The sequence below is a fragment of the Strongylocentrotus purpuratus genome, unplaced genomic scaffold, assembly GCF_000002235.5.
Source record: "Strongylocentrotus purpuratus isolate Spur 01 unplaced genomic scaffold, Spur_5.0 spur5_scaffold_12, whole genome shotgun sequence".
NCBI classification, from domain to species: Eukaryota; Metazoa; Echinodermata; class Echinoidea; order Camarodonta; family Strongylocentrotidae; genus Strongylocentrotus; species Strongylocentrotus purpuratus.
The window spans coordinates 21,586,839-21,600,475 of NW_022145597.1; the positions used below are offsets into that span (position 1 = coordinate 21,586,839).

General features: G+C 36.7%; 1 protein-coding gene across 1 annotated transcript; it reads right to left on the reverse strand.

The window, feature by feature from the left end:
- Nucleotides 1–5,617: 5,617 nt before the first annotated feature.
- LOC756814 (rhodanese domain-containing protein CG4456) lies at nt 5,618–11,840 on the reverse strand. The gene is made up of 4 exons (XM_011666930.2): nt 11,517–11,840; nt 9,514–9,711; nt 6,982–7,147; nt 5,618–5,866 (listed from the first exon to the last, which is right to left on the reverse strand). Exons 2-4 carry the CDS (start codon nt 9,698–9,700, stop codon nt 5,812–5,814), a joined length of 408 nt encoding a protein of 135 aa, XP_011665232.1. The 5' UTR covers nt 9,701–9,711; nt 11,517–11,840; the 3' UTR covers nt 5,618–5,811.
- Between the last annotated feature and the right edge of the window lie 1,797 nt (nt 11,841–13,637).

Below are 13,637 nucleotides of genomic sequence, written 5' to 3' on the forward strand. Positions count from 1 at the left end.
GTTATTGTGATTAGAAGTGTAGTGGAATAAATGTCACCGTCATTTGCATTTGTACTGTCAGTATTTTCTGTAATGGGTAGGAAATTTATCTTCCATTTATTCAACATCGAACAATGTCTGTTGATTGTAATATTCAAACAAAAAAAATGAATTGGTGTTGTCAATTTGATATATGATATATACTGTGTTTCGATAGTTTGTTTAAGACTATGCAAATACTAGATCTGTATGTTTCATATTCCGTCCGCATATGGATCACCGTCCAGGAACATAGTACTTTATTTCTTGACATGAATTTACTTGTATTTTACTTACTGATCAAAATTGTGTCCAACTAGAATAAGTATACCTGATGAAACCAACACAAAAATAGTGTCTATTTTCTTATGCCATTCACATAAAATAAACTTGCAACATAGAGTGTGTTGAATAGTACAGTGATAAATGCTCTTTTGTATGTAGAAATTGTAGCCCGATATTCAACATGTGTACATGTGCCATATGATGAAATTGTACCTTGTCTTAAATTGTCAAGAATGATTATACCCAGAGTCAGAATTTTTACTGTCATCGTTAAAGATTGGAGCAGCCATTTTGTCAGTTTTATCCAATTAAATAAAATTCTATGTAGTAATAAAGTATGTATATAAATACAAACAAAATATTGAACAAAACATTATGCAATGTTTTCTATGGTATTGTGTTGGATGATGTAAGAAATAAATGTTTTTCAAAATTATCAGATAAACTAGACATGTGTGGATTTCTTAAGCTTGTGTATGTGTGTGTGTGAGTGAAATATTTTTACGGGAGTGTTGAGAGCCACAACGATGTTAACTCGTCCTTTGACACATTCAAACACCCTCCTGGCTCTCAGCAGATTACAAGTATTGTGGCGAGAGGGTGTCGTCCTTGACAACGGTGATTTTCCTGTATATAGCAAGTAAACTTGCCAAGCTCCATAACTTTTATCGAACTAAAGTCTGAATGAGACATATTTTAGAACATGGTCCAATTTTATTTTGGTATAATGGTTGGCTTGTTTTGTTCATCAAAAAGGAACTTTTTTTGACGGTGTAAATTTTTCCCTTAAAGATAAACATTAGTACTGGTAATGCGATTGCATTGTGAAAGAAAAGGGTGTGGAAAGGATCAGAAACAGTTGATCATATAGCATGTACTGTAAGTATTGGTCTGCACTGCAAGGTTCTGGAGTCATCAAAATCATAAGAAATTTGACAGAGTCTTGGTAAAGTAACAAGCAGTGTACACAGAAAGCTATATATGAGACAACACACATGATGTCGGGGCTAGTACTACCTTGATTTCCTTGTCTTTCTCTGCTCATTACTCAGCCAGTATACATTTTCTTCCAAAATTGTTTGGCACATGTCATTTATTTGTAATCTTGAACATTCAGTGTAAGTTTTGTTTGATTCTGTGAGAATTAATTTTCTTTTTTTTTTTACCAGAACTGGAGTTTATCTTTAAACTATATCAAAGTTTTGCACATACAGTGCAACTGTGCAGTGTAAAAAGGAAGACTCGACATTCTGTCGGTGACTCTGTTCAAATCATGTTCTCTCCCAGTATCACCTTCACTCTCTCATTCTCTTGCCATTTCTCATATACCCTTCTCCCATAACTGTCTTTTGCCCATCCCACTGCTCCCCCTTTTTTTTTTACTAGTTTCTTTTTTCTCTCTCTTTATTCCTATCATTTCTTCTTTAAACTCTTTCCATTTTTCTGTTTTTGTGATCACAGAATGTATATTCGTCATTTTACACTTCTTTGTTATGTATAGTTCAACCAATGGAAACAGAATTCCTATTTCATGACAAATGAATCAATAAATCAAATACATTTTTTCTCCCTTTTCCCTCTCTCTTCAGCTCTCTTTCTATTCTCTCACCTCTTTCTCCCTATCCTCTCCCCCCCCCCCCTTCATATGATTTTCTCTTTTCTCTCCCCTTCTCTTCTTTTGCTTTCTCTTTTTGTCTCTCTCTCTCTCTTCCATCTATCATTTTCCTCCTCTTTTTTTCTCTCCCTTCTTCTCTTTTTTTCTCTCCCCCTTCTGATTTTCTTTCCCCTCTCCACTTCTCTTCTTTTGCTTTCCACTCTCTTGCTTTCTTTGTTTTGTCCCCTCTCCATCTTATTAGTTCCTCACTCTCTCTCCTCTCTCTACCTCTCCTTTCCCACTTTCGATTTCCAACCTATTCCTCCGTTCACTTTCCCTACCTCAATGTCCCCAGCCTCTTCCCCATTTCAATTCTCTCCTTATCAAGTTGAAGGTATCATTTCGAAGAGAACCTCCACTCTTAGAAGCACAGATGAAAAGGGCGCTTGCACAATTTGACATAGTTCAACAACTTGCATTACAAATACCAATTAATTCATACCAAATAGCTGGAATGTAGACACAGAAATACAATGTGTTTTTGAATTATTGAATCATATTCATATATTTATTTATTTGGTTTTATTTCAACAGGGTAACCCCATTAGTAGTTGGACGACTGTTATACTTGGGGGCCCTGCATAGCATAAAGATATATAAAGACATATATAAAGACATACATAGACATGAAAACATCATAACATGGTGAATAGTGAACATGATATACCAGAAAGAATACAGATAAAATTTCAGATGTAAATGTTAACTCAGCAAGTAAAAACAAAATCAAGAGAATTATACATAAACAAATTTTGAAAGCAAATCCTTATATCATGGTAACAGAGTGTCTAAACATAATTATACATTATTTGTAGTTCTATATTTATGAAAATTGTGTTGGAAATATTCACATAAAATGTGAAATAGATGATTTGACTACATAAATAAATCATCAAATTTAAAAAGATATATACATACGTACTGATAACACCATTAAGTGGGAAGCTGAGGGACCCCCTACCCCAACTCACACACACACACACACACATGCACATTATAGCAAGTTTCCTTTAAAAAAATGAAATGATCAGCTAGGAAAACAATTTTTTTTTGAAAGGGGGGGGGGGCTTTTCACCAAGAGAAAATGAAGGGGAAAATTCATGAAGGATGGGGTTCCCTCAAACTCCCCAACGATTTATAGCAGAAGAATTGTATACTAGAAGAAGTCTATATAACTGTTATGTCACTGTATATAGGAATTATTTACAGTTTAGAAGACGGATGAGTGAAAATCTCTTCTGTTAAAAAATGCATAATATGAACCTATTTTAGAGTTTTGAGACAAAAGTACATCTTTTTATCATATACAGTATTATAGATGGTAAATTTGTATTTTCCCCTATTAATAAAATGTCTGTTCCATACAAAGAAGAAAATGAACACTATGAATGCATAATTTGAGTTTTAAAATGAAAATTCCCCTCCTTCTATATAGATGGCACATTGCCAATAGGATAATCCCCATTTTCATAACTTTCTAATTTTTTGTGCTTTTTTAGTGAGACTTCTTTCTGATGTACCCTAATGGCACGATACACGATAACAGGTAGGTAATAATAGTGTGACATGTTCAACATTTAAATACACCCACGTCAAAAGAGCTGATTTTTTTTCTTTTTCAAAGCAATTGACATTTTTTGTAGCATCTGGACATCAAACTGTTGTCTTCCCTCTAAAAAAAATTAGGAACAGAAACTATTAAAGGTAAAGACCAGTATTGGAAATGCCCCAATTTCAAAAAATGAAATGGAAGCTCTCATTACCAATCATGTGAAAGAATATGTTTTGACTAATACATGATGATAAAAAATTTGCCGGGAAACCGCCTACTAATTCATATATTTGGTAAATTTGTTTCTCTCATGGTCTGTGAGAGATATAGGGTAGTCCCATATACATCTTTCTGTGTATAGTGCTTGTAACTTTACGAAAAATGGGCCAAATTTCTTATCATTTTGATGATTCCAGAACCTTGCAGATGATAGATGGCAGATGATCAACCTTTTCTGATCGATTCCACAACGTTTCTTTCACAATGCAATCGCATGACCATAACTGGTCTTTACCTTTAAGAAAAAATTTGTACAAGTATGGTATTCAGTCTTGTTTCCCTTCTTATTTACACAAATGGTACTCATCAACTCATCATCATGATAACTTCAAATAGACCAATTTAGAAATGTAATTTATGAACACACCCAGCCTAGACCCTTGTTTCAAATTTCTTGTATTCAATTACGTTATTGTTGCTATATCAGGCAATCAGTGGATTTTTGTTCGAGTTGCAACTAGTGGTCATTGCCGTAGAGTGAACATAATTTCACTTATTTGTATACTGGTTTATGTTTCTTCAGTCTATTAAAATACAAACACACATGTATATATGTTCATCATCAAAGAATATACACAATCCGGGAAGACTGGACAATCACTTGTAAATCATTGTTTTTCAAAATGGCAAAGCAAAATAAACCATAATTCCTTTCACCTTTCTCTATCTGATATCAAACAGAAATGTAAATATGACTGAGGACCATTCACTTACCAGTAAAGCTTTATTCACAAATTCAGCAGTAAACCCCAGCATTTTTTTCTTCTTCATTTCAAATTGATGTAAAGTGTAATGCACTTTAAATGTCCTATCTTAGTATCTTATAACATAGAGCTAAGTGAATAATGAATATGACCTTTGTTGCGTGCCGTTGCCATTTATTAACATTTTTAAATAACACAGTTTTTGTTTTTCACTATACCGGTACATTGAAATATGTTACTCTGTCAGGTAAGCACCATTCATAAATGTACTAAATTGTACGAACCCTGAGAATCTATGAATGCCAAAAGACTCGAAAGAACTCTGATGATGTAGGTATTTACCGTGAACCATCAATTCTACATACTTTACCTTAAAAAAACCCATAAAACCTTCAGTACCCCTCTCAATATCAGTATCAGATAGTAAAATCAATACATGGCAATTATATTTGAGGTAATTCAGATAAGAGTGATTATTATTATACTACTTCTATTTTATTACTACTCTTATGAACAGCTCACCTTCATAACAAATAGGTACTCCCTGTCAGCTCTGTTTGAATGACTGAAAAATTAAGGTCTATTTTGAGAAGGGGGAGGGGCGGGGGTCAGCATTTGGGAAGCTTCTTGTATTTCATTGAGAGTACATTTAGACTTGCAATATCTTTTAAAACAATCAATATTTGAAGGTTATATTTTGGCTATAGCGACATGGAAAGTATTACCGGTAGTAAGTATTAGTACAGTCAAACCTGTCTAAAGCGACCGCCCAAGGTAAACACAAAAAGTGGTCTTTGTAGACAGGTTCCTTTAGTACATGTGTCAATGAGAAACCATTTTCAAGGGAAAAAAAATGTGCTCCTTGTAGACAGGTGGTCATAAAAGCAGGTTTGACTGTATTAGTTTATGTCGCCTATTTGTCTCGATTACTTTTTTTCTCTTCAGTATTTGATTTTTGTTCCAATATTTAAAAAAAATACTGTTCAGTCTCACTACATTACAATGGGATCATCCAGACGGGTATTCAGGGGTAGCCTGGCCAGACTTGCGGCCAGCACGAGCTATACATTGAAGATGAAAGTATCTGTTAAAGATTTGTATGCAATGAATATATATAGTATGGACACCATATTCATTTAACATTACATAAACGTTGGGTCCATAATATTGATTAACCATGAAGCTGAATATAGTTGGCAACGCTTTTTATGCAAAACTCAATTTGAGCAAACATAGTTACAGTTGATAGGAGACATAGTTTCTCACTTCTGGTATGTCACAAAAAGTGCCCCAACTTTCTGGACAGACTCATATTTAATTCAGAGGTTATTTTTCTCAACCCAGCTGTTCCAGCCACCTGGATAATGCCTGGCTCTGTAAAATAAAACAGGAGAAGAAAAAAAAAGAAATGTTTACATATCACCTCATATAGCAGTCTTGGCATAACATACAATGGACAAATCTTGGTTTATATATTTAAATCAATTTTCTTAATAGGGAGGTAGTGTCTTCATCATCCATTGTTGTTTTTACATGTTTTTAAATCAGCAGTTTACGTACGTGTCCAAGTTGCAGAATGGTCATGCATACATGTAGAATGCCTTTGGCTAGACATTAATCTGCATTTGCCATTCTTCACCCATGTGCAGCAAATGGTATCTGGTTAGTAATTCATTCCAAGGTTAAATTTATTATCCTGGGCTAAAGCCAGGATAATAATACTTTTTAGGTGCCTTGAGCATCCTCTGGGATGGATATGTGCGCAATTAGTTAAAGGGATCGTTTAACAATGTTAAATCTGAGATACACAGCCCTACGTGTTATCAGTGTCTGTGATATGGTGTAATATTGAAGCCCTAAAAAAAGTGCGCTTCAAAACGATCAAGAAGTGCCTCAAAAAAGTAAAAATCTTTGAGTGACCGGTTTTACCATACTCGTTTTCCCCAATAGACTGTAGTGTTATGAAAACCTTCAGGCGAACGGTTTTCAAAGTTTGTAAATCCAATCATAAATATCTTGATAATCAGACAGGCGATCGGCTTGTAAAAGTCATGGGGTTCCTGACTGACCTAAAGGTTTATAATTATCATTGCATCATGAGCTAAATCCAGAATTTTGTTTCAGAATCTGAGACAAAGTTACCAATTCCCTTTAATATTATTACTAACTCTCTAAATATGTATCACAAAAATGATCTCCCTGTCCCACCTCATGTTTTTGATTGAATAGATATACCAAAAGCTTCAAGGATATTTCATCATTTCAACAGCAAGATCGAACTATACTGGTCATTGAGGTAATCAAGATCGAAAATGGGTAATTTTACCCCAAAAATGTGTTTCACAAGCCACAAAGCTATCGTTCCATCCATTGGTGCACTTTTCTTTTTTTTTTTTTTTTTTTTTTTTTTTTTTTGGGGGGGGGGGGGGGGGATTGCATGTGTGGCTAACGAGCAAAGAAATCAATTGAAGTATTTAAAGAACTCTTACTTGGTGTATCCAAATTCTTTTTTTGCCATCTCCAATACTATCAGACTGCGCCTTCCACTGCGACAGGTGAAGACGACATTAGATCCATCAGGCTTTGGTTTCTCCAAACCATACTTCTCTTTGAGTTGATCTTCAGGTAAACCCAAGGCTTCCTTCAGCTCATCCACTAAGAAAATTATTTTTTAAAGGGAAAATAATTTGAGGAATTGACAAACCTTCATTTTTTTTTTAAATTCAAAAATAATATTTTGTAATTTTTTATTTTTTTTAATTACTAGGACAGCTTCACAGGCAAAATCACCACATTGAGCTAGAAAAATAGAAAATAGAAAATAGCCAGAAAAATAATGGAGATGGAAAATTCACATGCATACCGGTAGCTAAACTGAGAAGAACGCCATTGGTTTTGTAAGAAAAAAATACTACGGTTACCAAAGCATCCCTCTTTTAGAGTGTTGAAAGAATAGATCTCCATCATACACGATGCAACATTAAAACATGTACAACATGCAGGAAATTGGCACTCATACATGTATGTGCCAGGATATCTGGTGTGACCTTGTACTACAAAGGTCAAAGTCAGATGTAAGGGAAGTACAATAGATGGTACACAGAAACCTCAACTTCAAAGCAAAACAAAATCTTGGGCGATTCCATGCAATATGTCTCCTCTACAACATGTTTTATAGATTGATTTCACCCAAAAATAATTGCCTCGTCTAGAGATTTTTCAAATTTGGATGAAATTAAAGGGCCTTGCTTTAAAATAATTTGTATGAAAGTAGAAATGTATAAGAAACCAAAAGGCAAGGTTTGATATCAGGGCTCAAATTAATTTTTTGTCCACGGGGGCTCTTCCCCCCAAAAAAGAGCCCCCGTGAGCCTTCTCACGGGGGCTCTTTTAGTACTGACGGGGGCTTTTTTTTATACAAATATCTATTGAGTTGGTACCTATGATACTCCTCAATTATTTGCTATTTCATCATTATCATTTCAATCAGCATTTTCCCTCTTACAAATTTAAAAGCTACATAGCTGTTACTGGCCTGTGTATATAATATATACGCATACAACACTGATCTTTATGATGTCTTTAACGTGACATATCTTCTTCTCCCCTTGCAAACAAGAAAGAAAACAAGGTCATTAAAAGGGATTAAGCGACAAATAATGATTGTGATTCAAATTGATGCGAATATTTGTTTGAATAAGCACTGCTATTCACCCGAATCTTCTTTGTAAAATCAACTTTTACAAATCTCAGCCATGCTTATTGAGTTGAGACGTTCCATTCAATGTAAAATACTCATTAAAGAATACACTTCTCCTAATCTGAAAGTGATCTTACAACACAGTGGCAGATTTGCATGGCTGAGATTTGTAAAAGTCATTTTTACAAAGAAGATTCTGGTGAAAAGCATTGCTTATTCAAAAAAATCCTTGCATCAATTTGAATCACAATGATTATTTGTCACATGATCCTTTTATTAAATAACCTTGTTTTCTTTTTTTTTGCAGGGGGAGAAGAAGCTATGTCACGTTAAGAAATCATAAAGATCAGTTGTATTATGCGTATATGATACCAGAACAAATGTTGATTATCAGAATGTCATTTTGGAATACCTCTATACAAATACCACATTGTCTTTAGCCCGTATCAATATTAGTATGATCCAATTTAAAGTTATTATTCTTTATTTAATTCAGTATAATGCTTTTCCTCAAAAATAGTTTTGATATTTTTTTAGGGTTGAGACGCTAAGAAATGGTTTCAAATGTACATTACACGAACCCTGAACCATTGCAAAATGATGGGGGTTAATCTCTCTCTCTCTCTCTCTCTCTTTCTCTCTCTCTTTATTTTAATCATGCATTATCAACTACATATAAAGCAGCAACCAAAAACTTAGGGTTATCTGAGATAGGTGAAAGTAAGAGTTAAAAAGAAAGTCATGCTAAAACGGCGCTTCACTCCCCCCCCCCCCCCCTGAAAAAAATAAAATAGATTAGTAAGTCCTCCTCTCCAGCATCCCCCCCCCCCCCCCCCCCCCCCCCCGCTTTAATATCACATTTTCACTTGGCAGCCCAAGGGGGCCGGGGGGGGGGTGGGAGGAGGGGGTTAAACCCCCTAACACCCCTAACACATTTTTTAATATGACACCACTAAATCTATGCCAATCTCAAATTGCCAAATTTGGTCAGGGGATTGTGACATATAGTCATGGACAACTCACAGAAAAGTCACATGGGACACATGCACTGCATAGAATCCCCAATTTTAGAATATATTTTGTCTTATTCTCAAACTTAAAGGTACCGTACTCAGTAAACTTATTTTATTACGTACATGTACATATCAGTATTTACTTATCAGTATTTTGTTACTTGCATATAATTCATTTGTTCTATTATACATATATTTAATACTGTATGGGCTATATGTGTCATTTTAATTTGTGGATATTTGAGTAGAAAATAAATGAAATTAAAATCAAAATCAAAATCAAAATCAAATCAAATATTGGGACTCACTAGGAATATGACAAGCATTTTTCATCATTCCTGCTGCCTCTACCTCATCAGCTCTTCTGACTTCAATGATGAGGGCTCCTCCATTCTCAACTAGCTTCACCATCTCGTCATGGTAACAGTTCTGAGGGTCTGCCTCTTCCTCTGCCGATGTGGACATGTTCCCCTGAGGACCGCTCATTTGAGACATTATACCTCCAGCTAAAATAAGAGTGAAAAGAGAAAAGAATGTGAAAATAGAAAAGAAAGTGAAAGCTTATATACCCATGGGCAAGTCCAGGTTTTTGGTCTTTTTGTGTCCCAAAATGTTTCCAAGTACTGCTGAGTTATGAATTATAAGTAGATATTAATTGTGTCATTTCACTCCGTATTTGGTTTGTTTCAATCTCTAGTAGGGCATTTCATCAGGTATGTAAAACAAAATCTCAGATGTGGGGACAAAATGCTTTAGAATTAACCTAGATCATCCATTGTAATGATATAGATCTGTTTGTGATGATATGTCTCGAAAAAGGACTACCGGTAACTTTTATACCTGTAATCTGAGAGATCTTGTGACACGACCTGGTGACTCCAAACCCATGCAGTGACTCTACAGTACGTGCCAGTTCAAACAAAAGACACAAATTCAATCTTTTTTATATTGATGCAAAAAGAAAGGGAATGGAAAGTATGTAGGGTAGACATGGTGTTGATACTTCTGACATCATATTGATGTCTTGTTATATAGTATTTTGATCTAGTTTCCTGAACCAACCGATCCGATTTAAACGCTTCACAGAATCAACCTAAAATGGGATTAAAATTAAATAACAATTCGTGACTATTGCAGTGCAGATTCTCCAGCCCACTTGGGAAACCTACACTAATAGAATAACATCACAGAGTACACAGACTAACGTAAACAGAGATTAACCCATACAATTACAAGATGAGAGAAGTCTACACATTTAATACCCCCTCGATCCCTTACCTGAAGAGCTCCAGGTAGACCTAAATTGCTTGTCAAAGTTTCATTGACTTAAAGATACCATGCGTGAATGTATAACCCATCATTCAGCATGGGCCTCAGACAAATGGATAACTAGAAAGTTACTCTATGACTACGGCCCAATCAAACAAGATCAGTTAACTTTTTGATAAATGTAATGCTTCCTGGGAGAAATTTCAATAGTTTTAAACATATTTGTGGCTTACACCCAGTAAATAAGATCGATTGATCGATCTGTAATTGAAAAACAAGTCAGAAAAAATCTTGGAACCAGCGGGATTTAAACCTGCCAGTGCCATCTACTGCTTGCCGGGCAGCGACTCTACCACCAAGCCATCACTGGTCCATGGCACAGTCACGATGAACTAGATGAACCCCCCCCCCCCCTCTCTTATTCGCCGGCTGTATCGCACGGTATACTTTCTCACGAATTGGGCAAAAAAAGAGTGCTTATTAACCCCCCCCCCCCCCCCACTTTCCGCTTATTCACCACTAAATATTTCGCACAAATTGGGGCTCCTCTTGGAATTGGGCCCCCGCCCCCCTGCCGGCTGGATTCGCCCCTGTGCATCCCCAAAAATACATTGGATCCTTTTTCCTCTCTGGTCTAAAGACTAATCTCAACTCTCAGAAGTTTCTGTCTTTTGAGCCCCCACCCCCCCCCCCTTCCATATAATCACCAGAGATCCTGTTTCCTCTATTATTAGTATTACTATTAGCAACTTTCTTCCTGCAATTCTACACAGTAGTCATCTGGACCTAGCCTGGTGGTTGTAATTAATTCATTTAATTTAATACTTAGCATTATTTAGCAATATTATAATTTAAACAAATATTGTTGGCCTTTTCGTGACACTGCTCATTCACTTTTAGCGGTTTATTGTGTGCAAGGGCAAGGCCTAAATAAAAATGGAAAATTCCAGCTAGCTCAGCTCCGCATAAATTATACGCAAGAGTGACCACTGATGACCAGTTAAGTGGCTATATCACGAGAAGGCCCAATTGTTACTTTTACCATCAAAGACTCTTTGAAAGACTAGTCCGTGTGTGGTGTATATGGTGTGCAAACTCGCAGGCCGCTGGACACGGCTGGAACACAACTCAGTAGACGTCCGAGAGTATTTATGATGAGATACCGGTGGATCGGGCAAAGTCCAAATACACTGTGTCAACTGTAATGTTGCGAGATGTCTGCCGAGCCCAGGCGCTAGCTAGGCAAGCAAATTTAACCTTTGTTACGATGCCTGGGCATGCGCAAAACATTGTCATTTCGATGATAAAGTTGAAAAAGGGAGTAAATATTGATTTTAGATAGTACGATGTAAGGTCGCGGCCTCCAGTATTGTCGTACGTATAGTCTATATCGGAGACCTTAAATGCGATCACTGCAGTACTACAAATACAAGGGTTTTCTGAGTGAGGGCAGGGGGAGGGGGGGGGGGGGCTTTCCCTATTAATCCTATCCCCTCCCCATGCTATACTAGCTCGGCTTCTGCCGATGACTACTAGAGGCAAAAACGGAGAAGAACGCAAATAATGTACATAGCAAGACCTTCCTTCACTTCAGTCATAATCTTATCTACAATTCGTATAGATGTCGACTAGGTAGGAATGTCTGTCAGCTATTATAGCCTAGGGTCTATAGGGTACGACTGGGGAACACCTTATAATTTCAAAATGCATTGGAAAATTCTGTTAGATAGGATAAAGGCTTTTAAAGCCTCCTAAATTAAAAACTTGGGAAAGACCAACATATAGGATATTGCACGTATTGGTTGACTGTCACCCTAACGTATCCTCTGCATGGGCGTCAATCATGGGGGGGGGGGGGGGCGGGGGCACGTCTCCCCACGAAATCCCCCCCCCCCCCATGATTTGGGGTTAAATTATTTGTTTTCCTTTCTTTCTCTCTTTCTCTTTGTGTTGACTTTTTAAAACTTTTATTTTTACGCATACGTTATTTTGGACCGGTTTCTAAATTATTGAGATATGGAAATTCTGTTTAAGTAAGTTATATATTATGGAACATTTTCGATTTTTAGGAAAAAAATGCAAACATTAAACCTTTCGTATATTATTTTGTTTTATTCAGTCAAATATTTCACTGCCTTTCTGATACTAAATTTAGTATTGGGAGGGGGGGGGGTGTTAACCCTTATGCCACACCATACCCTGCAAACACCGACCCCCTCCCCCTAATAGGCTCACTGAACTCAGGGCAGTGTCACAGGGGGGGGGCAGGGGTGCGGCCGCCCCCTATCATTTTGAAAAAAAGGAAGAGGAAGGGAAGGAGAAAGAGGAAAAGGAGAAGGAAAAGGAATGGAAAAGAAGGATAAGAAAAAAAAAGAAGGAGAATAAAAGAAAAGGAAGGGGACGAGAAGGAGGGACGCCAGGAGAAAGAGAACTATAATTATGGCGTAACGGAGGGCGGGGGAGAGGGGAAAAAATAAAGCCATTTAAGCATCAATTTAAAAAATTCTTTAACTTCAACAGGCACCCCTAATTCCTCTGCGTGGCGCGCCCATTCGCCCCCTTAAAAACAAAAACCTGGCGCCGCCCTGTCTGAACTTGTGTCCCCCCCCCCCACGGTCTAATTTGGATTGACGCCCAGGGTCGCCTCTGTTATTTAAAAGTCTCGGTGGGGGGGGGGGGGGGCTCGTTATACTTTATAGGAGGTTCCCTTCACCGGACCACAGACCCCTTCTTCACTGAATTTTTCATTATTCTTTAATTTTATTCGAATAAAGTCTTCACAATCATAATCACTAGGGATTAATCCCTATCATGATCATTCAACAAAAAACAATTCATTTGGCCTTAGCCTAAATAGCCTAAAGAGAAAGCATATACATATCGCCTATATACATTTTAAAAGCGAAACAGAAGCGGGGTGTATAGTGAATCATAATTGGATCATTATAAACGTCTTCTGAAAGTAAACGTTAGCGAATTACCCCCATGCATTAATGTAACGACATAATGTTTTTCATGTCTTCGTAAAATCCATCTATTGTAAGTCTGCAAAAGCATGTTCATTTAATAAGACTATGATATTATTAATGATCCACGACTCATGTTTTGTCAGCAAATAAAAATTGTTCGCATTCCACAGACAATGCAAATCGGTTTCCAATCG